The sequence below is a fragment of the Rissa tridactyla genome, chromosome 7 (assembly GCF_028500815.1).
Source record: "Rissa tridactyla isolate bRisTri1 chromosome 7, bRisTri1.patW.cur.20221130, whole genome shotgun sequence".
Taxonomy (NCBI): Eukaryota; Metazoa; Chordata; class Aves; order Charadriiformes; family Laridae; genus Rissa; species Rissa tridactyla.
This window is the reverse complement of record NC_071472.1, coordinates 31,438,064-31,463,913: the sequence shown is the minus strand read 5'-3', so window position 1 is coordinate 31,463,913 and position 25,850 is coordinate 31,438,064. Positions and strand designations below refer to the sequence as shown.

At 38.6% G+C, this 25,850-nt stretch overlaps 1 protein-coding gene across 1 annotated transcript; it reads left to right on the top strand.

The window, feature by feature from the left end:
- Window positions 1-995: 995 nt before the first annotated feature.
- On the top strand, window positions 996-25,590 carry DYTN (dystrotelin). The gene is made up of 15 exons (XM_054209366.1): window positions 996-1,190; window positions 5,252-5,298; window positions 7,382-7,456; window positions 9,036-9,237; window positions 11,312-11,397; window positions 12,275-12,363; window positions 13,041-13,112; window positions 13,458-13,621; window positions 14,502-14,613; window positions 17,219-17,364; window positions 18,960-19,128; window positions 20,861-20,931; window positions 23,016-23,175; window positions 24,448-24,928; window positions 25,487-25,590. Exons 2-15 carry the CDS (start codon window positions 5,280-5,282, stop codon window positions 25,588-25,590), a joined length of 1,950 nt encoding a protein of 649 aa, XP_054065341.1. The 5' UTR covers window positions 996-1,190; window positions 5,252-5,279.
- Window positions 25,591-25,850: the final 260 nt, after the last annotated feature.

The window sequence follows — 25,850 nt, the reverse complement described above, 5'->3', positions numbered from 1 at the left end:
AGAGGTTGGGAGGAGAAAGACAAAGCAAATGTCTTGGATGTCTCTTGTATGCTAAATTATTCTAATTACATTTGCCTAGTGGTCTGCAGGGAAATTTAGGTCTCTCCTCCTGGAAGCATAAAAGAATAGAAACTAAAGTTTCTTTTCCTAGCTTTTGCTTCGAAGAGAAAGAAAGAATAAAAATTATAGGAAAGCTAAAATATGATAACATATTCATACAGTTGTAACACAGTGATAGTCATCACTAAGTTTGGGTTTTCTATAAGTAATAAGTAATTTCTAGTACACACTTTCTCATATATTACTGAGTAATGCTGTGTATGCAGGATATTCATAGCATTGATGAATCCTGCTACCTGGGTCTTAGAGTAACTGTGGAAAAAAATGTGAAAATGGTCTTTAAGATACATGTATGTGTCTTACAAATGTTATATATATTCTGCATAAACCCTAGCATTTGGGTGTACTGAAGATTGTGTAAGCTTTCTGGTTGCTCTGAACAATTCCTATTCTAGGACGTTACTACTAGGAGTTATTATTTTTCCTCTTTGTGTAGTTGCACCAACTGTCTGTTACAGCATACTGTGCTTTCTGCATTATTGTGCCAGCTTCCACCTCATTTTCAGTCTCTATAGCAACACTATTTCTCAGCAACTCAGAGGTGCTTAGTAAAGGCCCCTCAATTTAGAAATATTGCACTCCAACCATAAGAAAAAATTGCTTTGAAACAAAGATCAAAGAAGTTTTATCTTTAATAATTCAGGATATTTATTACTAATTAATTAGTGTTCTCTGTTTTGACTGCTTAGACAATTACCTGATACTTTGATCTGGGCCTTTGCCAGGCATTTGTTGTGAACAGCATTCATTCAAAAGCAAAACCTTTAGCACTCTCTCTTGAAGTCAACTTTTAAGTGCTATAAAACTACTGGACTTCTCTGGTGGTGTTGTCTGACTTCTGGGCCGTTAGTAAGTAGCTGAGAGAAAGGTAAGCGCCATTACTGTATTTAAGAGAAAATAATTTTGACCTTTGAACACAACATAGAATGTTTTCACCCTTCACAGGAAACAAAAGTAATTGTTGTTTATTTTATGCATATTTCAAATGTTGATCATATGTTGTCTGATTTCAGAAGAAGGAAGGCTTCTGTCATCAAGTCTTTTGGGAGATGTCTGCCTTACTTGATCTGGTTTGTCTTTCTCTGTACTTTAACTTAATTATGTAACATGTTTAAAAATGCATTTTATTTGCTAAAGTATGTATTCTGACAGCCTCTATAGGCAAACAAAATACGTATAAGTAATCAAACATGTTACTTTTCTTGCACGTTCCAGTAGGATTCAAGAATAAGGTTACTCTTGTCTGCACATAACAGTATTTGTGTTAATGGGATCGGAGTTTATAATCGTAAAAATTTATTGCCTGTACATTTGTAATTAATTTTAAAATTCTTTTTTTTGTTTTGTGGAAGTGTTTTTAATTATTAATAAGGGGCACATGTAGCTGAAATACGACACACTGACTTAAATAGTGTATCAACTAACAGCGTTAGTTCAGATCTGATGTTTTGGCAGGCAGATGCTGCTTCTGCTTTCATAATGTTCATTATAAAGTAGATGTGCTAACACTGAAGTAGATTCTGTTCATTTAACCCAAGCACTCCTACAGCAATCAAGATCTGGACTCTTCGTAGAGTTTTGTACGTCAAATGTAGACTGTACATATGTTAATAATGCCTTTCATAACTGTTTGGAGGCAGGGTTCATGGGTATGATGTTATGATGTTGCACAATGACAGCCAGTTTGGTAAAACACATAAACACATACTTAACTTCAGGACCATGAATACCCTAGTAAAAGAGTATAGTGTGCTTATCCATATGGGTAATTTAAAGGTTAGATGTTGCTCTGTACTGGATAGAAAGCTTGTCATCTTACAGTAAGTATCAAGTGCTAATAGATTATGCATGCTGTATAACTCAGTGACGTCAGTGGATCTGCTCTTATTTGAGGGAGCAAATTCTAATGAGTTCTAATCTGAGTTTAACCTGTGTATTTTTATATTCATCATCTTGCTTTATTTTATGTACCTTTGGTGGAGAGAAAAAAAGGAGGAAAACATGAGGCAAGCTGTGTGTTTGAAACTTTGTCTTTTAGGTTGCTACGTGTAGCTTTCACTAAACACTTATGTTTAATTCATTGCTTAGAATCTTCTGATTTCATTGATTTCCCTACATTGACATTTCTGTCAAGCCATGCAGAGGCATATACTGCTGCACTCGTTTTAGGAGTAATTGTATAAGCAAATTTACATGCCTATGTAATTGTTGGATAGAACTGCAGTCTTGCAGAACCCAGAGTTGAGTCCAAGCTCTGAACCTACGTAGGGAAGAAAACAGAAGAGTGAAAAAGAAACATAGTGGTATTTCTTTCAAAGAAGGACTTCAGTAACAACTGTGGTATTGTAGTCTTTAATGAAGAAGTTATTAAAGCAAATCTATTTCCCATCATTTTAAATATTTATAGGTTATTGAGTGGAACACGAAGTTGCAGCTTTCACCACCACATTTATGGTAGACTCAATAATTATAGATCATTGAATATTTATGCTTCATAATTGGCTAATATTCTGTCACATGTATAACAAATGATCAGTGACTCTCACTGGAAAAAGGTAATAAAGGGAAAGGTTGGGTGAGTTCAGATTTAATACCAAATTTATTGTTTAAGTTCTAAATAGTTTTGGACTATTTAATTTTTATTTATTCCTTTTTGTTTCCTTTTTGTCCCCACTAAAAGCCATATATGTGGCCTTTGGAGACTCATGTAACTTAGGTCGGTTATATCTGGTGTTTTTCAACTGTAATGTTAACTGAAAGATAGTTACTATACTGAATTAATATTTATATTTTTATGTTTAAAAATATAATGTAGTTTAGAGCCAACGAGGAGAGGTGCTATGGCTGGACCTTGTTCTCACTAACAGGGAGGGACTGGTAGGGAATGTGAAGCTCAAGGGCAGCCTTGGCTGCAGTGACCATGAAATGGTGGAGTTCAAGACCCTCAGGGCAGTGAGGAGGGTGCACAGCAAGCTCACTGCCCTGGACTTCAGGAGAGCAGACTTTGGCCTGTTCAGAGATCGGCTTGGCAGAGAGCCATGGGATAAAACCTTGGAGGGAAGAAGGGCCCAAGAAAGCTGGTTAATAATCAAGGATCACCTCCTCCAAGCTCAGGAGCAATGCATCCCAACAAAGAGGAAGTTGGGCAAAAATGCCAAGAGGCCTGTATGGATGAACAAGGAGCTGCTGGACAAACTCAAACAGAAAAAGGAAGCCTCCAGAGGGTGGAAGCACAGTCAGCTAACCTAGAAGGAATACAGAGAAATTGTTCGAGCAGCCAGGGATCAGGTTAGGAAAGCTAAAGCCCAGGTAAAGTTAAATCTGCCAGGGACATCAAGGGCAACAAGAAAAGCTTCTACAGGTATATCAGTGATAAAAGGAAGACTAGGGAAAATGTGGACCCTCTCCAGAAGGAAACAGGAGAACTGCTCACCCAGGATATGGAGAAGGCTGAGGTGCTCGATGACTTTTTTGCCTTGGTCTTCACTGGTGAGTGCTCCAGCCACACTGCCCAAGTTGCAGAAGGCAAAGGCAGGGACTGGGAGAATGAGGTACAGCCCACCATAGGAGAAGATCAGGTTAGAGACCATCTGAGGAACCTGAAGGTGCACAAATCCATAGTACCTGATGGGATACATCTGCAGGTCCTGAGGGAACTGGCAGATGAAGTTGCTAAGCCACTAGCCATCATATTTGAGAAGTCGTGTCAGTCTGGTGAAGTTCCCCCTGACTGGAAAAAGGGAACCATAACGCCCATTTTAAAAAGGGAAAAAAGGAAGACCTGGTGAACTACAGGCCAGTCGGTCTCACCTCTGTGCCTGGCAAGATCATGGAGCAGATCTTCCTGGAAACTATACTAAGGCACATGGAAAATAAGAACACAAACAAAAAAATCAATGACAGACAATGTGGCTTCACTAAAAGCAAATCGCGCCTGACAAATTTGGTGGCCTTCTATAATGGGGTTACAGCATTGGTGGATAAGGGAAGAGCATCTGACATAAGCTAGCTGGCCTTTTGCTGGGCATATGACACTGTGCTGCACAACATCCTTGTCTCTAAATTGGAGACATGGATTTGATGGATGATCAGAGGGCAGGAGCACCTCTCCTGTGAAGACAGGCTGAGAGACTTGGGGCTCTTCAGCCTTCAGAAGAGAAGGCTCTGGGGAGACCTTATAGCGACCTTCCAGCACTTAAAGGGGGCCTACAGAAAAGATGGGGAGGGACTCTATCAGGGAGTGTAGTGATAGGACAAGGAGGGTAACAGTTTTAAACCAAAAGAGGGTAGATTTAGATTAGATATTAGGAAGAAATTCTTTACTGTGAGTGTGGTGAGGCACTGGAACAGGTTGCACAGAGTTGTTGTGGATGCTCCATCCCTGGAAGTGTTCAAGGCCAGGCTGGATGGGGCTTTGAGCAGCCTGGTCTAGTGGGAGGTGTCCCTGCCCAGGGCAGGGGGATTGGAACTAGATGATCTTTAAGGTCCCGCCCAACCCAAACCATTCTATGATTCATTAAATAAATCCTCAGGAGAGACATTCAGTTTCTATTATTGTCGGGGACATAATTAACTTTTGCTTTCAGGGTTGTATAAAGAAGTAGATTCATGGTTATGCTTCCTTTTTCCCTTCCTTCTCAGCTCAAAAGATATATGGTCAGCTTAGCTGAAAACTTTAGTTCAGTTTGAAAATTTTAGAAAATGGACTCATGAGCCATTGCAATCAATGAATCTTGGGAAGAGTCTGGTATAGAAGTAAGCCCTCTCTGACCTGAAATTATACACTATGGACTGTATAATCCTGTATGTAAACACTGGACTCTTCCAATACTGAAAGATACCATTTCCTGTACTTAAAATTGTTTGGGGGACTGTTTTCACCCTGATACAATTTTGCAGTTACTAGAATTACTCCTACTTTATCCTGAGCAGAGAGCATACAGAGCATGCAATTTTCTGGAGTTTCTCTATATGTGGCACCAAAACTATTATGTTGGTTTATGTAATTCTGTTTAATTTCATCTCTGAAATGCATCCAGTAAATTATTCAGATTAAAAGGTTTGATATGAGTGGTTCGATATGTCTCTGTCTAAAAAATGTGGGTTTACACTTTGGTTTGTTTCATTATAGAACGCCTAATGCCATCTGTTCATTTTAAATGGATCCAGACTTGCAGGGTAAGGATTTTTCTCATTTTTTTCCAACTTTTCTCAAGAGGCATTTCTGTGTCTGTTTGGACAGAAACTAATGAATTGTAGTGAAGTCACGCCACTTTCAGAATCTCCGTGCTGAAACACATAAATGACAAATTACACAGCTGTGCTGTTCTACCTTTATTTTTGGATCTGTCCTGGCACCTTCCCTGACCATTATCACCTTGGCTCATGGAATGGTCAGGTGCACAGGGCCGTGTTCCCTAATTTATAATATAGAATAAAGTTTTTTTGACGTATTCTAGAATAGGCATGAAGGATGGCCATACGCTGCCTTCCTGAGTGCAAAATCTTAGTGGATACTTCATCTGCTACATAACAAGTAGCGCAAAATGCAGGCCTAGCAGGTAACCAGCTAGAGATGTCAGGAAACAATGCACTCTTTTCTATATGTGTAGGAATTCCTTTGTCAGCTTCTCAAGAAAGGACATTTATGAGTTGAGGTGAAATTTGACCCTGTGCAGAATGATTACATGCTGGTTTTCTGTCCAAAGGGGAAGCTCCATTCCTATGAGAAATGAGAGAGTTTCGTGCCCCTAAATAGCCTCTCATAAATAATAATCCTAAAATATTTTGTATTTTGGGGGGGCTTTTTTTCCTTTGCCTGCTGTTTTACTCGTGTGCTCTTGCATGTTAATTCTGGAACTGTTGCTTGACAGGCACAGAATGCCCTACTTTGAGGTCACATTTTGTCTGTAAGGATGGACTTGAAGTGAGTAGCAGATGGCTACTAAAACAGATTGCCTCCACTTAGAAAGTCATCTTGCACATGGAAGGTGTTTGAGTTGGATCATGTGTACGTTTCTAGCATTTGTATTTGAAAATAAGCATTTGGAATTTAATCCGTAGCCTACTGAAAACTGCGTGAGTCTTTCTGTTACTTTCAGAAGAGCTTTGGATCAGTTTACTGAAGAAAAAGAACTGATGATGCATGGAAATCAAAACTCATTTTTCACATTGTATGACATGCTACAATACATCTTCAAGTAATATCACAAAACATAGTATGACAAGAGCAGGACTAAACAGATGGTATAGCAGATATTGGCTTATTTCTATATCATAGGCAGCATCTGGGAACCAGCAGAGCCCGTAATTTGCTGACTGTTCATGTTGGTCTGGTACATTTGTGGGAAACGGTTGCACACAGTTGATTGCCAGACTAAACAGGTAGAGAGTTTTGTGAGTTATTTTTTCTCAGTTACGCATATTTGTTGCTTATCTGTGACCTTTATCAGCTGTGAATAACTCTTCCTCTCTGAAGTACAGGGCAAAAGAGTCTCTGAGAACAGGAGGATAACTGATAAATCCCTTTCTAGTTTCTAAAGCTTTGTTAACAAACCTTTTTTTCTCTTGAAGTTCTAGGTATGTGTGCAAAGTATCAGGTATGGGTCATGTTCAGAAGCCCTTAATTCCCACCCATCCTTCAGTGATGTGAAAGGAACGAGCTGAAATCATGTAAGGGTATAGGATTTAGTCAAGCAGCTTGGGTGGAATTACTAAGTAGACATGTCAAAAGCCAGTTGCTCTGGTAAATTGCTTATCTTCTTCTGTGAGAGTCCCAGATGTGCATCTTGACAGAAAATTTGTTTAATACTTGAAACAATATGTATCCAAAACAATAACCCTGCTGTGCAGACTGACAAACTGTTCCTTGTCGAAGAGCATCTCTGATCAAGAAACTGCTTTGCCTGAAGAAATATTATTTTATTATGATCTTGGCTAAAAATATGCATATCCTTTTTTCTGGTCTGTGAATAGACTTGATTCCCAAAGAAATTGGAGTGCTGTCTATGTTGAATAATGTTTTTATGACTTGTGATGTCACTGGTCATAGAAAGACCATTTTCGCCACAAAGCTATTGGGAAAAAAAGAAAATGTTTTAATTTTTTTTCATTTTTTCAAAATTTTCCTTCAGAATATTGTCGGCTTTGATCAAGTCCAAATGTGGTTATTTTTAGTTTTAGTTAAACGATTTGTTTTTCTTTCTTTCCTTTTTTTTAAATGAACCACTCTATTGTAACGTGTGTTTGTTTTCTTTCACAGAGGCCTTCAATGATGTTCAGAGCTCTGTCTACAGAACAGCCCTAAAACTACGCTCTGTACAAAGTCTGTGCCAGTGTTAGTAGCTGAAGAGAACCCTCTGCTTTAACAGGGAGAAGAATCTGTAAAAAATTTGTGTTGCTGTCACAATGAGTTATTATGCTGCTTTCCTCTCTTATTTTCCACCTGAGAATCTCAGAATGCATTACGAACGCTTAAGAGCTAGATAGTACATCATATACAAATTGATTTTTTTTCCCCTTTTGAATGTCAGTGGAAATACATTAGTAAAATTCTAAAGGCATGGGAGAATCAAATTATTATTACAATCTGCAACACTGCTATGTAGATATCACTGGCAATTATGCATCTTTATCTGTATATTATTATTTTCGTTAAATGTTGAATTCTCATGTGTTTATTAGGAGTTGATTTATTGGAAATAATCGTGGATCATCAAAAATGCATTGACAGGCATTATAATTGATACTATAAGTATTAATGAGAACAAAATAAAATATGATAGACGAGAAAACCCCTGGCTATTTACTGCATGTAAATTCCATATTGAGCTAAAATGCATGGAAATCTTGAATTTTCCACCTGAAACAGTCTGTTGCCGAAAATGCACAACATTGCAAGTGAAGTCTTCATGGTAGCACAGAAAAGATGACAAGTTTGTTGGCCTTGGCCATGTTTTTTCATTTGGGCACGCTCTTCTATGAATGTATTTAGTCTGATCTCAGCCCTGATTTGGCAAATCTGCCTGGTGTTATGTGTCACAACATGGACATACCAACTCAGACAGATATTAGCTCTGTTGCCTAATCCTCCATGTCTCCTCCAGGCACTCATAGTGTCTATCCCAGTTACACTACTCCTCCTTGAACACTGGTGATACGAATTGCACATGGGTTTCCAGATTGAGATTCACCAGTGTCTCATGCTGATATTTTCCCATCTGTGCTGGAAAGACCATAGATGACATATTGTAGGTTCTCTGCTTCTTCAGCAATCTACAACCTTTCAATCTACTACAATCTTTCTCTTCCAATGTTAATTCTAATTGATCATGCTTCTGCAGTACTGAATGTGATTTTTAAGAAGCCCTAGCTCTCTCTTCCCACTGGATATTAGTTATTCCATGGCACATTTGTAATACAACCTGTTTGCCCCTTTCTTGGCCATAGTGCCCCCCTCTCTTCGTATTTGTGCCTGAGGAGAAAGCTTACATCAAAGCACAAGTTGTTTTCACAGTCCCAGGCGAGCTTTTTTCTGAACTAGTGAATGATGCATAGTTTTATGCTATCTGTAAGTGGAATTAAAGTTAGGTCTATAATTTGTATGCAGTTAATAATGCTATTTTCCTGTATAATTTGAATGCAGTTAGTTCTGCTACTTTTTTCCCTTCTTATTTATCCCAAAATCGCATCCAGGGAAGTTCAGTGGAGCTGTTCTGTCTTGGTAGCCTCAAAAGTTTTACTACATACATAAACCTAGCAAGACCTTTCCCAGATTATTTCCTTATGTTGCATACTGTTTTAGACTTCATTTTACAGACTTGTCTTGGCTAGGCACTTGTAATAAAAAAATGTCAAGCTTCCATTCGTGGAAGGAAAGGGGATTCTCATTCATTTCTCCTTTAATTTTCCCACAGTGCATTTGATTGATGTTTCTCTGATTCAGCACATCCTACCAAGTGAACGGAGCCAGAGGGAAAAGCAGATTTCTCTGAAAGTGCAGCAGATCTCTGGAATGCTGATGAAACTGTTCCAGAGGGCGAGATTAGAAAAACCAGGCCAGGTAGATCCAAGAGCCGCTGAATTCACATTGAGCCTGCTAGTTGCCATGTATGACAGGTGAGAGGAAGCACAAATGTAAATCCATCATGACGTACTGCTAGACTAAGTCTGTTTCTACCACTCTTAAACCATTTCTATATGAAACTCTCCCATTTTGATGGTATTTTGTTTGGTATACACAATGGGAGTAGTTCAGCTGTAGGAATATGTGGCGCAAAGCTTTATCAGAGAAACGGTGGTTAAATGTTTCCAAAATTATCTGGAAGTCCAGATGTCTGCTAGTCCATGCTAACTTTTTCTGTGAACAGCTTTACAGAGAGTAGCTTTTCTTTTGACTGCCAAGATATCTTGATACACTCCTGGAAAAGAATTTGTATTTGCCTTTGAATGACAGTACCCATGCACAGGTCAAGAATTGGCCAGTCACTTTTCATTATTAATTTTTCTCCAGCTTAGAAAGTTCATCAACCAATTATGAAACAAAACTACTGTCTTAAGCTAAGCTGATCAGCTAGCTCCTGTGAATAGCAAATAGTTTCTGGGAATAATAAGGAAGGAGCTCACAGAGCATATTTTTCTCATGTATTGTTTGGGAATAATAAATTCATTCAGTAAATGCAGGATTGGTTTGTGATTGTATCAGATTTAAAAGAAAAAGGCTAAGTTCATTGTATAATTTATTCACTACAGGTGAAATGTATTCCCTTCTACATCAGAGCAAAGTTTTTTACTGAAAGTGAGATGTAAATGGTCTGCAGGACTTTTTCTTGAATCACTATTAATAATATGATCACTGCTGCTTAAGGTCCCATGTTATGAATTTTTCTGTACTTAAAAAAATCAATTAAGGCTAAGAATAAAATGTTGTATTATGAAACAAAACTAGAAACATCAAGAATATTTTGTAATTTGTGTGCACTGTCTGGAAATCATTTAGAAGAATGATTCTTAACAGGACTATCTTGACCTTTTTTTCTGTTTTCTTAGGACAGTGTATCATGTTGGTTTTGCTGTAATTGCATCTGAAAAAAATTTTCACAAGTTTCTTGCCATGTATGTAGTATATAAAAAGCTTCTTACAATTTTCTTCCAATCCTGTTTTCTCTATAGGGTGCTGTTCTCCACTATCAACACTGGAAAGTATTTAATGGCAAGAGCATTTTTGTGTGGTAGCTTACTTAATAAGCTTACATAAACCATCATAAGGGGTTTTGATTGTATACCTTAGCTTTAATTTTAGACTTTTTCTCTGAAAGTTCTGGAAAAACTACATATATACATTCTAGAAACTTTTGACCAACAATTTCCCATGCAGCTCATACTTTAGAGACTATATTGTAGCTTTATGCAGTATGCTCTGTAAAAATGCCATTTATCTAAAGATTCTTGAAGGCAACTTTATGTAGTGATATTCTGAAGTGCAGCACTGCTTTGCAAAAGTGGTATCTTAAATATATTCCAGGATTTCCTGATCTATGGTTTCCAATTCATGTTTGCTTTGTCTTCACATAGAGAAAAGTTTTTTCATTAGGTGCCTATGTCGCAAACTTGAGTTCTAAATTAGGCTACATTCTTTATGATCTAATGATCAAAACTAACATCCTGCTCCTGCAGATATCCTTTTCATTAATTTGAGTTGCAGTGAAATTAAAGGAAGCTTTACTTCCTTTACAAGAGGAAGTAAAGGAAATAAAGTTCCTTTACTTCCTTCCCTACAAGAGAAGCTTACTGCAGATCTGGGGCCACAGTGAAGATGCCTGATGATATAATACAAAAATCAGATTGTAATCCTGCTTTCTCTTTCATGTTTGGGAAGGCTTTCCACAAATGAAGAGCAGAATTTGTTTAGGGCACATACTGTAAATGTAAAATTATATTTTATTTGGAATGTGAGGTCTTTGAAGGAGATGCTGTCTTTTTGTTTTATATTGCATGTTATCTTTAACAGTTAACTCTGTTCAGTGACAAAGGGTCCTAAATACAAAATACCACTAAAATGCAACATCAGCTATATACATATGAAAGAATATCAGTTTTGAAGTTGTCTTCCAACAGAGCAATATATTTTTCTTTAGAGATTTCAGTTTTTATATTCTCAGTGAATATGGTGTAACTTATTTTATTTTTCTAGATCTGGAACAGGTTATATCAAAACTAGATCTGCTGCAGCTGCCCTAATTGCCCTTTCAGGAGACACTCTACTGGCTAAATACAGAGGTGGGAAATATATGATTTTATACACTGCCTGAAATACTGGACATTGAGAAAAATCTCCATTGTAATTTTTTTAGTTGAAAAGAGAATACAGTTCTGCTATGGAAAAAGTAAATTATGTTGACTGCTTAGTTGTAGAGAAAGGCTGATGTGGAAGAATTTTTCCATCAATGTCCGTAGCCATCTTTGCCTAAAGAGTCTCAGAACAAGTCATAATAAAGTTTAAGATAAGTAGACCTTAAAAGTGAAGGCCAAGTTCTATTTGCCTAGCAGAAAAGAACAGAAAACCCTAGTTCAAGTTAGAAAGCAATTTTATATATTTGGTCCAGTAAACTTTTAGAACCTTTTAACATTAGGCAAAAATGCTTAAAAAACTAAGTATGACAGATAAAGGTACCCCAGTGCAATGTGCAGCACAAAGATTTCTGCCTGAATTAAATGCTCAAAATGGAGAACAAATGGACCACAAGTGGCAGTTGGCCTCATACTTTCCCACTGCATATTGTGTATTTCCTTCCAAATTACAATTTGGAATTAACAATTCACAATTTAAATAGGTCATATCTTGTGTAAACATATTTAAATATTTTTCTTACAGACATGAAAATGAGCTCATTGTTTCCTTCATCCTTACCTGTCTTAACTGCCAGGAATAAGGAATTGCCATAATTTCTTTGTTTTTCTCTTTCCCCTGCCTGTAGGAAGAAAGTATTGTCACAGCAGTCACTGAGTGCCTGTCAGGTAGACAATTAAGGGGAACTTTCTTGAGGGGTTTATTTGGTAAGCTGCAATCATCATGCAGACAGTTTGAGAATAAGTAGTTAGAAGACACTTCAGGCTCTGCCCAGGATTCCAGTTTCTTTCCTCTGGTTGTTTTCAGCTTTCTTCCAGTTTTATGCTGTCCCTGATGGGAATGCGGCCTTGATTACCCGTAGTGCCCTGAGAAGCCTACTAACAGACTTAAATCAGGTAATACCACTGCAGTGCTGTTACACAACAGATCTTGTAGGACTATCCTAATCTAGGAGAAAAAAAATACACAGTTGATACATTTTATGTTTTATTACATTGTGGGACTGTAGTCAGTAGGGCACTCGGTGGATATAGGGAGCTACCATGCAAAATAGGCAAAGGAATCAAATTCTGTAGCTTTTCTCAGTCAAACTAAGCCTTCTCATCAGTGCCTGCGTGCATTCATTTTGCCTGAGCTTACAGGTCCTGAGAACAGCTGCATACAGCTCTTCCTAAAGAAACTCCAAACTTCGGATGTCTGTACTCACTAGAATAGCTTGCAATTGTGGAAAAATGGCTTAGCATACAGGTATTTCCAGCTGAACTGGCACTGAAAATGCTATCTGAAAATGACCCCTGAGGTTCAAACCCAGTGTCTTTCAGAATTCTAGTATGGCAACATAGTATGTTGATCTGTTTCAATAAGTGAGCTGGAAGCAAATAATTCTGACACATACTGAACTACGAAATTGCACAGTGATGGTATGAATATGAACAGGTTCTCTTCAGAACAGTATGTACAATGGCATTTCTATAGATGCTTCACCATCTGTGTGCTGTCACCATATCAGCAGAGTATGATGGGAACATCTGTTTTTTATTGAGGTGTTTCTAAGCCTATGTTCTTGATGCAGATCCCAGCCATTGTGGGAGAAAGCTGCACTCTGTCTTGTGTGGAGATGGCGACTCACAGCTGTTTCCATGGGGTGAGTGAAATTATGGTGTCCTGGGAAATGATTTTGAATGTTGCTGGTTGATTAAAATTGAAAGTGTATCACCATATAACACCCACCAGTATCTACTTTTAAGAGGCGGGACTGTTTGTCAGTCTCACAGTATAGCAGAATTTATATCTATAGAAAAGCTGCTCAATAAGATACTACTGAAGACTCCTGCATTTATTCCAACACCTTTGTAACCCAGTACCATTTTACATGAATGGAAAATCTATGCTAGAAGAGTCCGACATCAGAGCTTTTATTAGTAATTGTAGATGAGACACCGGTTCTTTTCAAGTAAACGACTGAACTTGAGACATGTATTTTTTCAAGGTTCTGAATTCAGCAATTGTTGAAGAAAAATTCCTCTCTTGGCTGAGATCGGAGCCTGCTGTTCTCCTGTGGCTCTCTACATGTTACAGATTATCAGCCACAGAAATGGTTTCTCACCGAGCTAGATGCAGAGTCTGCAAAATTTTCCCCATTACAGGCCTCAGGTGCGTCAATAATTACTGTAGTCTATAGCATCCACATAAATAGTTATTACCATTGTTTGCATACCTTACAGGCTCTTACTGCTGTTAAGCAACAAACTTTGGACATAATCCAGTTTAACAAGTAAGATAGGGAAAGAGAGAACCATCACAGGCTAGTGCTCAAGCCTGCATCCTGCTTCTCTTCAGTTCACTAGCACAGACATGATTATGGACACTTACTGAAAGTAAACTGGAAGTTCGGTGGTAAAGCCAATTAAACCCATGTATCTCATTTCTTAGTTCTTTGTCCCATAATCAGGTGTATTAACTGGCTAGTTAAGTTATCCATTTTAGCATCGTATTCATTTAAGTAATGGTATAAAATGGCTTAACGGTATAAAAACAACACTATCCATTACCTACTGACCAGAATGCTCAGAAAAGCATTTTCTGTTACTCTCTTCTCACTAATAGTAAGCTTTCAGGTTTATTTTTTTGCAGGTTTACTTTTTTGCAAAGTTGCAAATCCTATATCAACAATATAGTCATACTACTTGTTCCACGAGAGCAGCAAATAGAGATAAGCTGGTGCATAAGAAGAATACGAAGATGGAACTGCATTCTCAAAAATGGTACTAGAACTACTGTTTCTTCCTTGGACTGAATTTTGATGCTGCAAATATATAATAGCAAAATAATTAGTGGGTTCTGGAGAATAGTCCAGCGTCATTTGGACAAAATAACTCTTGCATTCAGAAAATGCTGAGGAAAGTCGTTATTCTGACAAAAGTGCTTCTCTGCATTTCAGAACCCAGGGATCAGGATTTCCAGTAATCACGCTCATGTTCGCCAATTTCTTACTTGTGGGGAAGTAACTTAATCCCTCTGTTTTCTCTCACAGATATCGCTGTCTGAAGTGCCTCAATTTTGACCTTTGCCAAGCCTGCTTTTTCACTGGCCGTCTCAGCAAACCACATAAGAGGTCACATCCTGTTATGGAACACTGTGTGCAGGTAGAGTCCCATTGTACTGATTCATTTCCCTGTTCAGGTTCTTCATGTAGGCAAGTAGGCAGTAGGCTTTTGAACGACATTGATTATGAAATTGTGTGTCAGCCATAATGGTCATGACATATTAGCATTATTAATCTGGGAACAGTGACTCAGTGAAAGGAAAAAGAGGGCTTCTAACTTTAGGAGTGTTTTGTTCTGAAATAACTGACTAGAGCCATCAAATGTCATAGTGCAAGTCCTCCTCCCAAGGAGTTTTATGGCAAGTTTGCCGTTTGCAGATTGTCCTTAAACCTCTGGAAAAGGCCCTCAGTGTCTCCCAGTGCTCCTTCCTCCCAGTCCCAATGCCGACTTATTCAGAAATTAATTCATCCTAAAGTTATACAAACTCCTGCATGAAATTTCTTTTATTTCAGAGCTTTTTCACTTTATTGTAAACCTTTTGGACTCATTTGTCTCTGTCAGTTAGGGATGCAGCACAAAGAGGCAGCATGGGCCCAACTAAACTCACCTACTTGAGCTCCATTACAGGTGTAACTTGTGCTTTCATCACACTAATGGCAAAGTTCAACACTGGGAATTTGTGCGTGAAAGATCAGCTTCTCCTTTGAGCAGGAGATTCCAGATCTTGCACATAGTGGCAGGCAGGTTTTTTTATGGATCTATATAACAATATTTTCTTCTGTTCCAGTAAATGAGCTAAAAAGCACCCATGAAAGTTTCCCTTGTAAGCTGTACTTCATGGTCTCCTTCCTGAAACCCTGCACTTAACATGAAAGATACCTGGGTAGCCAGCGTCTGCACCAAAACTAAAGAATGTTAGACTGCTCTTGCAGTCACCCTTTGTCTGGAGGAACATGAAACTATCACCACTTCATTGCTCTCTTTCTGTAAACCAAACCCTGTTGCTAACACTGTGAGGAACTATATCTGAATGCTCAATATCTGCATTAAAAATAACAGATAGATGTTCATTCCTCCAAATAGTCTTCCTCGTCCTCCATGTGTGAGGAAGTAGGAGAATCAAATGGCAACTGATCTCCTCATGTAGAGATTACTAATAGAGACATTAAAATCAGTGTGCATGGAGAGTGAATGGGAGTGTGTGGATTTGGAAGCACCAGAAGGAAGGGCAAGAGGGATATAACAAGGTAGGAGATGATGCAATCTAGATTAGCTGGTCAGCAGGATCACAGCACTTCCATGCACAGCTTCTCAGGACAATCAAATCAGGAAAACAAAAGGTAGCCTGAAACAAAGGACAAAGTGCCATTTGAAGATGCCATCACAAGAGGTGATGATGTGAAAGTAAAGAACTAGACATAAAACACCCAAATAAGGAGACAAAAGATCACAATCACTGCTAGCTCCTAAAGGAGCTAAAGGCACAGCCAAAAACCAGCACACAGTCATGCTAAGAGGAACCCAGGAGGCTTAAGGAGAACTGACATCTCTTGTTCTCCATGTCACTGTAAGTCATCATGGCCCTACCATGTGTATACATACACCTTGGTGTGTGAATGCTGGCAAGGCTACTTGGACACATGTATGTTAGAGATTGTGAGTGAGTGAGTATGAGTGAGTGAAATCAGTTTTGTTTTAAAATGAAGTCCCCTTCCTCTCCTATATTGTCTGACATTGAGCTTTCCTACATTGTTGCTGCAATATTGCAACTGGATCACTGAACTTAGGTTTCCTTTATGAAGCCCTACTCTAACACTAACCCTGTAAATATTACTTTTGTGGCTAAAATCTATACCAAAATTAGAAACATAAGCTACTCAATGCGACAGATACCATTTTTATATCCTTTGTGTGAGACATAAAAGGATTTTCCTATACCTTCCACTCTTATCAGATGCTGTCCTTGGCTGGGTGAGTATTCACATTGTCTTTATCAGAAATAGGCTGCTGAGTGGGGATTTGAAATATCAGCACTTTTTTTATTCCTTACTGTGCTGACACCTTGTGGTAATTTTATTACCATGTTGAGACATGACTGGGAGGCATGCTGTGTGTTTTCTTTTTATTTTCCTGTTCAGTCAGTCAGGGCTTACCCCATGTTCTGCAGCAATCACTTCCTGGGGCAGAATTGATTTGTGTCCTCCAATAATACTGAGCTTAGTTGTTGTGCCTGAGCCTGACACTGCTGTGACAAATGGAAGTGTGGTTTTTAATGTATTGTACAAGAGGAGGATGTGAGGCACAGAAGGCTGTATCGATTAATACTTCATACAGGTATAAAAGTACTTCTTCCCATTGATCAAAAGGAAACTTAGACACTAGTTGGGCAGAATTATCATTGTGACTGTGAACTTAATCATTGTAACTGCCAAAATCCTGCGTTAAGCATTTCCAGGCTGCCTGAATTTGGCCCAGGCAGTGTTTTGCTTACCTAGCAGAATTGGAGCCGCTCTTGCCTGTGGTCCTGCATCATCATCCACCTCAGCTTCCCTTCTAGGGCTGACAGGAGCCATTAACCCCTTCAATTGTTGAACAGGTGTACCTTTGCTTTCTTATGTCTTGCCTTTGCCTTGGACTGTGTTTACTTCTGGGCAGCACCTGTTTGAAAATTCACTGCCTTCTTTATTATCCCTCATTCTAATAGATGTCAGCAAAGGCGAATTTAAAGCACTTTCTCCGCACCATCAGGAACAACATGTTTCAAGAGCGCTGCAGAAGAAAGGAGGCTCAGAGAAGGAGCGCTCTGGAAATAATGGAGGAAAGGCCCTTCCCTACTCACAAAAAGACTTTGTGAGTTTCTGTTTCCGATGAGTTCATAATCTCTGAATAATATGTCAGGCTGCTTGATTGTGTCCTTTGAGTAAGTGATTTTGTTATGACAGACACCATGTCATGATTTTTCCATTAAAAAGAGAAAGCATAAATGGAAAATTGCTGCTCATTGTTGTGTAGCTTAACCATGATTACCATGCTGACAACCTAATGACCAGTTGTCTGGTAAAATATAGCGTACTTGTGTTTTCATTCCCTCCTTCCTTATGTCATGTCTTTCCATGCCATTTCTTATGCTTAGTCTAGGGTGAAGCATTGCCAATATTTAGTACTTGTCACAATTGCATGCATTTTTAAGCACCTCCTCTGTGACAAATTCACTGGAAATTAACTGTGAATGCTTTCCACGTGTGACCCACAGTGTGTTCACTGATAGTCATTCTACTCAAGTCCCACTGAATTGCAGCTCTGTGGGATTACTCACAATAGTGAGTAGCTGATCTCACTATTCCAGTTCTTTCAGATCAGTTCAGTTTTGTGTGCTTTTAGTTAACAAGAAAATTCATTACTGTGTTTCCATTGATCACAGTTGTGAATAATAGGCATTGGAGGTTGTGTTGTGGTTTTCCCTATAGTTGCTCCTTCCTTGCTCTGAGGTTTTGGTTGATATTTAGGTGTAGGAATTGAAGGAATGATTATACAAGGTAAGCACTCCAAACATATGAAGAGTGAGATTCCTTCCTAGTAGTACAAAGACCTAGCAACTCTCTTGCATCTCATGTGTGTTCTTCAAATGAGGCTGCGGTGAGGCTGAAATAGAAAAAATTGGTCACTCCTCTCTAAAATAATTGATTTCATCCTTGTGCAAAGGAGGAGAAAAATCTGTTTATAAAACTTGATTGTGCTACACTGCTAGGTAAGTACACTGCTATTAGAAACCAATTTTTATATACAGTAAGACCAATGGATGATAGCTACAGTAATTCTCTCAGAAAATATTATTTCAGTGTTTGTTTTTTAGAATGTGAAATGCAAAACATTTTCCATTGCTGATTTCTCCCCACTTGTATTCAGCAACAAAAAGTTTTTCTTCATTTTGAATGTCATTTAATCCTTCTGTGAGCAATCACGATTTCTCTGTAATTCTATGGGGATTTGCTTACCTAATGCTTGGGTAGCAATGAGAGAAAGAAGAATTTGAGGTTGCCGTTACAGGCATCACCGTGGGGCTGATAGTTTTCTGGGCTTTTCCTAGCATAGAATGGACTGAACAGCAGGATATCTGGCCCTTTGCTGTCTTGTTGTAGTTGAATTTCCCAAGATGTTTAGCTCTCGGCTAAAGGAAGCAAAAACAAGAGGTGTCAAATTGCTCTGATACTAAATGGGTGGAAAGAAGAACCTGTTGAGATTCTGTTGAAAGAATGGAATTTGTTTTAAGGAATTTAATTCTTTTAGCCAAAATATACCAGCAAGCATAGCTAAACCGTACTTCTTGCTTAGCCAATAGCACAGCTGTCTTTCTATTTATAGGGCATTAATTTTATCTTTTTGGGTACTGAAACCATATAAGGCTTGATCCTTTCTCTACTCATTATTTCTCTGTTGGTATACAGTCCCCCTGCAGAACTCAGCGCTTCCCCACTTCATGGGCCTGAAAACCTGTCTTTCCCAGTGGACAGACCTGTCCTGGAGTCACCCAAGTTCGTATCTGAAAACAGAACTGCAATACAGAAGAGTGAGAATAACAGCAAGACACTGGAGCAAGGCAAGACAAAAGCTCAGGTGAGCAAAACATGAAGCTGTAATAGTGCTAAAGCTGTGAGGAAGACCTACCAAGTTAATATCTAATTGCCTTCTGAATAATTACCAATGAAAAATAAATGTAATGGGCAGCTTCACCTTTTTGTTAATTTCTCACTTGTGGAAAAAAATGTCTAAACTGAAAACTTAGTGAAGCTTGAATTTGATACCTTCTCAAGATTAGGGACTAACTCCTTGACTTCCATGACCTTCAGAAGTATTTCTAAGAATATTTTCTCTGTTACTCTTTTTCTTTTCAAGTTGTCTTAGAGTAGCATGTTAAAGACTGACTGAGACTGGATTCCTCTCTCTGTGTTCTGACAGTAAAAAATGCCATCGTGTCCTCCTACTGCAAGCAAATGTCAAGGAAGGATGCCTTAATTCTTATTAGGCTCAGGCCATTTTTGTCACCATGGCAATAGCAAGAGGACAGAATGGGCCCTTCTTAAGGATAAACCCAGAGTAGTGTCCACTCCAACTAAAATAGCTCATGCATAAAAGCTCTCTGCTAATCCATTTCCAGGTTGCCTCATAGAAATGATGCTAGAGGAGTGGGTAGGACGGTGTAGATAAAAATAATTACATAACAGTTTTTTCTTTCTATATTTATTTGAGAGGTTGGTAGCCCTGCACATACTCGGAATATAGGGAACACTGGGTAGTGTTCACACCAGTTTGTGTCATCCACTCATCTTGTTCTTCCCGGAAGCCAAGGGTTCAGTAACTGAGAACTAGTCTGTGCGTGTCAGGTCTCTCCTTTGGCTGCTACTCCTGTACTGCCCTCTGGAAGATCTGTCTTTTAGGACACTACTGCCCAGCTTGAGATATAGTGCCAGCCAGCACATACCTGCGGGAGAAGTTGTGGGCAGACATTTCTTAAGCATGTAATTTTGCTGGCTGGCATTTGTTGTTCTAGAAGACACTGAGACAGAACTTGCATCCCTGTAGTAGGATCCTGTCACATGCATTGGTCTCTTGTTCATTTTCTCTCTAGGCTGAGAATTCTTTTTGAGCAGTTTTATACTGATTTCCAACATGCTATAGTGCAGATTATTTCAATGTTGCTTAAAAGCACGCAGACTGTAAGTCTAATGAAAGTTTTTAATAGAGTCCATGAGCTTGGAGGTCCTAGGGACCCAGCTCTCAGTCTCATAATTTCTTGGCATCCCTGTTTCCAGCCCAGCTTATACCATGCCTCTAAAACAGCTTACCTGGAAAGTGTTTGTCTCCCTGACTTCTGGACTACTGTCCCCTGCATGGCCCAAGAGACTGCTACTTCCATCCAAAGACCAAAGACTTGACTTTCTCTTCTTTCTGCTACATCCAGTCTCTCCCTTCGTCTCCTTGGCCCAAACCAGTTGTGGGACTTGGGAGAGACTGTTCCCAAATCAGAATATTCCATTTTGCAGAAACTCCAGGGAATGAGGGTTTTGTTCTAATTTAAAACAAAAGAAATTCTCATACACTTAGAATTTTATATAGGACAAAGAATTTGTTCTATAGAGTAAATTTTCCAGTCCATTCTAATAGCCATTAGAAATACTTTAATGCATCAGTTGTTTGCAATCAGTTAAATAAAAACTTTAATTAGTAAATCTGTAAAACAGACTAAATCCCAAATTTATCATGCCCTCTTATAGCAAAATTTGCATAGAAAATGAAATGTTATTGCTGATAAAATTATAAACAGATAGTTTTCTCTTTTTTATTATAGGCAATAGGCTCTTTTGAAGCAGATGTGTTAAAAATGCACGAATCCATCAAAAGCATTCACAATGAGAGCAGGTTGGTAAATGCAGTGGTATAATTACTGTATGGGACTGAATGGTGGGAAGAGCTAAAGTGATTTTTCCATACTTTAGAGATTTTGAGATTTAAAAAAAAAATCCTGTCAAATGGTGATGAATGATAAAAACTCAGCAACAAAAATTCTAAATGGAGATCACTGGAATAACAATTTCTGGCAAAGCAAAACATTTTGGTTTGCTTTCATCAGCATTTTTGCAATTGTTAGTTTACATTCCTAAAAGGCATTTTTAAGGGAAAAAAATGTTCATTCACATAACAATGTCAGAATAGCATACTTCTTCAAATTTTTCTCTGAGTAAGGCTTAATCAAAACAAATTTCATCATTCACATGAAGTTTTTAAATCAAAGTAGGATATCTTGCTAAAAAATATGCTATAAGTCAAATAGAGATTACAAGCTTAATACAGTAACTATTCGTAAAAATTCCACAACTTAGATTATCACAGAAGTCCTTTCTGATATTCAAATCTTTGACACAATAAAATATTAATTCCTAAACTACAAATTTCTTGGGTGGTTTGTTTGTTGGAGGAGGGAATATCGGTGTATGGGCAGACACGCTTACTTCTTTCTTTCACTTTTGCTTTTCCCTCCTTCATTTTTGTAGTTATGTATGAATGTGCTGTAGATATAATCATGTTTGTGACCACTGAAACCAATGGAATTACAGCTAAGTGTAGAATTTGATCCTGAATCTACTCCCTTTATTTCCTTCAGTATGTTCATTTCCCTCTGTTCCTGTTTTGTTTCATTCATACAAGTCAACGTATAACTGCTGCTCCAAATTCACACAAGGGCACTCCAAGACTAGAGCAAAGCAATTGCAGTTTTATTGTAAGTCTGTGTTCTTACCTCACTCTCTGTTCTTACATGGGAAAATAAAGAGATATGGCAAAGATCTTCAGCTTTCGTTTAGATTAGCAATAGCTGAGAGGATATCTGCGAAGCCTGCTCCTGAAATACTGCATCACCCTCTGATACAAAGCTTATCATATAACTGGGTGAGTGAATCATATTACTCATGGGAAGCTCTTTGTTCTTATTTGTGGACAAACTTCCAGCATTTATCTGCCAGTTCACAGAACTGGGCTTGGAGCTAGTTTTTTACAGCATTTTACAGTAAACACCCATTAAATGTTGTTACAAGGGACCACTGTAATATTAATATTAATTTTAATTTTAAACAGTCTGACTTGCTGTCCCATTCTTGCATAATTCCAGTGAAACTGATGGGGCTCTTGTCTGTGAACCAATGCATACCCACAGGAAAGTGAATCAGATGAACTTCTGGATGTAACTAAGCAAGGCAGATAACTATTTAATGTGTGATAAGCAGCAGTTGATTTATTACTGTAGTGTTAACAAGTTTTTCTGTCCGTCTCCACCTCAGCTGTGGGGAAGACAAAACTGTGTATCTACCCTGACTTCTTAGAGAAATCTCAACTCTAGAACAGAGATATGGGTGGTATTTTTGTCATACTGTGCTCTGAGTAGGTAATTTCTAAACTTTTTCTGGTCTGCATGGGAGGGTGGCACTTATTGCAAAAATCACAGTATCTTTTCAAGGACAAGTAGCCTGTGCAGAAACTACTGGTGTCACCAAACAAGCTGCATAGAATACCAGGAGCAAGAAGGAACTCAATCAAAAGGGGAGAGGCTTTTTTTACTCCTTTGTTGCCCAGGGGAGAATGATGGGAATCTTTTGCAGGTCAGGGAGTTGCCATAAGTAGTTTGCTTCTAGACAGAGGGACTGCTATAATGTCTTTCCTGTCGCAGCCATGTTTGCAGGAAAGGTAAAACCCCAAAATGTAAGGCTCAGTCTTTGCCACAGTTCCACTCAGCTCACCTCTTTCCTCATCGAGAACACTCCTGTTCTTGATAATTCCGTGTATACTGCCCAGTTCCTGAAATACTGGCCTCTAACCCCAAAGCTGCCAAGAATTTCCTGAACTGACAAAGAGGAGAAAGTTTGTGCTACAGTATATGCTCTTTTCCATAACTGCATATATTTGCGTGTGTGTGATGTAGCAAAATTTCCACTCTTCTGTTTCCCTGGCAGGTACATGAAGAAGCAGTTCAACAAGTGGAAGGACAAAATGCAATTTCTTCACAACTGCCAGGAAGACAAAAGCTGCAAAATAGAGGCAAAGCTCCAGAGCCTGAGAGCAAGCCATGAAAACCTGCAAATGAAGCTGCAGCAAATGAAGCAAGAAGTAAAGGTATAGTGATAAATGTACCAAGAATCTTCACAGCTGTGGGCAATTTCTGGATACTAACTACTCTTTTTCCTACAGACCAGTGCTCTTGATACTATTTGGTGCACCTTCGGCTTGTCTGCTTAGTCATTTAAGGTTCCTATCTTCAGAGAAAGCAGATAGGCTCTTTGCAGCAGAGATTTTCTTGTCATTTAGCATCTGGCACAGATGTCCATGTCTGGGATGTTTATATCTGCAATGAAAACAATGAGAGGGTATTCCAATAAGAGTGAGAAAATGGTTTCCAACAAACAGAAGTGATAGACACTTCATTGCAGTCTTTTCTTTAAAGAAGAATCCTGTGTTGGCATTGCATAAATAAAATAATCTTTTGTCATTCCTAGTTGCTGTCTTGAAGTGAGATGTAATACAGACCTCTTACAGAAAGTATTTTATCTCTTTTCAATTGTATTGACTCTTGTTCATGTAAAGTATCTCTGAGGTTCTAAAAAGGCCCTTGTTTCACAGGGAATGCATATATATTTGCCACCTACAGCATTCAGGTAGCATTTTCTGTAGTGCTGCTCTTCTTAGACTATTTTTCAGGGATGGTCAAACATAGAGAAAAGCCAGACATATCTGCAGTGCACACTTGGTCAGCTTTGTATCACTTGCACATGGAGACCAGTAAGACCTGGCATGTCCTACCATCCTGTGTGTATGCTGTGATGCTAGCCTGTCACAACATGCAGGAGTGGCTGCACACATACAGTTAAGTGTTCAGTGCATGCACAGTCAGCTCAGTGCATCCCAGTTACATCAGACTCGGCGTTCATGCAGTGAATGGTATTTGCCATCATAGTTCTGTCTAGAATATTCCAAGTACAATTGTGGCACTGACAACTTACCTAGTTTGGAATTTCAAATGTTAACAAGTGTGAGGTGTTTGATATGTGTTTAATATACACATCTATTTTTCCCTTTGTTTAATTCTTTTAGAACAATTTTCCTGCAAATGTACTCTTGGAACATTATTATTCCTACTTTTCAATGACATTAAAACATATAATGTCTTCAGATTGTAATTGTGGACATAAATTTGTCCAAACTCAATCACAGTTTTATTTTATTGCAGGAAAATCTTTTATTTGCAAAAAGAATTGGTTTAGTTCACCAGAAATTAAAAAAATATTATTATTCTGACCCCAAATTATTTTCTTACCTATTTTAGTACTACTAGCAAACCAAAATATCAGTTGTTCTCAAAATGTAGTTTATGTGTTTTGTCTATTGTAGGCAATGTTACAGTCATCAGAGTATCCTTTTGCACAGTGTCAGAATATAACGGCAAGAAATCCACATGTACTGCTGGAAAGGAGAATGCCCGGTGGATTAAATCCTGTCCAATTAAGGCCTACTTCCAGAACATGTGCAGACTGGAAATCTTTGAATTCCCCCAACTCTGCAAATAGAATGCAGTTTTTACAGACACCTGAGGTTCCCACTGCAGCGGACTTTGTATTCTCAGAAGAGCCTCTGGAGTCTGTGTCCCTGCAGAGCGACAAACGTTTTATGGGACAGTATAAAAGAGCAAAGGAGAATCAAGCATATCTGCCTGAATTGACAGAAAACTCCCTCAGTGGCATGGTGAAGAATACAGTTCTTACTCCCACTGCAGTGCAGATACCACCTGATGAGAAGGATGTCAGTGAGGAAGTGGAACTGCAGCAGCTAGTGATGAAACTGAAGGATGCGTTGTCTCTCCAAGCCCCACCAGGTATAAATTCTCCCAGTTATCTTGACGCTGTCTTCTCGCCTTCCTCCAGTTTACTCTATAACATCGTTCATAATCATTTAACCCTCAAAGGAAACTCAGAATCTTGCCTTTGCCATTGCAGAAGTACTCCAGCTCCGTCCTGTAAGGTAGAGCATATTCCTGTAATGTGGAATATAACCCCTAATGTTGGACTGATTTGAAACAGGATGAGTCAAAGCGCATAAGAGGAAATCAGTCTCAGCAGTCAATTAAGGAGCAAACTTATACTGGTGAGGGCACTGGAGGCCTTTTCTGTTTCCACTTATGTCACACTGTAACTATGACTCTAGTCCCAGGCAGATTTCCAGCAGTACAAAATCCCTTTGTAATCAGTGCTCTTACACAGCAGAGCTGTGTTCAACACTTAGGATGCCTCACTTTTGATAATGAGGATGTAATGAGGAGAGTGACGGAAAAAGCTGCTGTTTCTACAGTTATCTTTAATTAGAGATTTATAAAGAGATTTTCAGGGCAGCATCCAAATGTCCTGAAAGACTCAAAATCTGTTCTACTTTTCAGCTCAACAGTCTGCTTTGCAGCAGGAGTTCTTCTCTACAGCTGAACATGTTTGCAGATCCTTTTCTGACCTCATCAACCAAGTAACTTCACCACCTTGTAAATGATGGAAACTACTATTCACCTTACAGCTTCACTGAACTGTTGAAGGTAATTGATGACACGTCAGACTCTTTAGAGTGTCTCAGATGTTGCATTGTAATAACCCAGATTTCTGCATTTACTGATTTCAACAGGAACCTTAAATAGTGTTAAAGAGCAATGTAACTTTTCTATTGGTGGTTTTCAGCTCTTGTGCAGTAGATGTTGGCCCAGCTGATAAAAATCAGCATGTCTTCATTAATGTCACACTGGCTTTCACAACTGT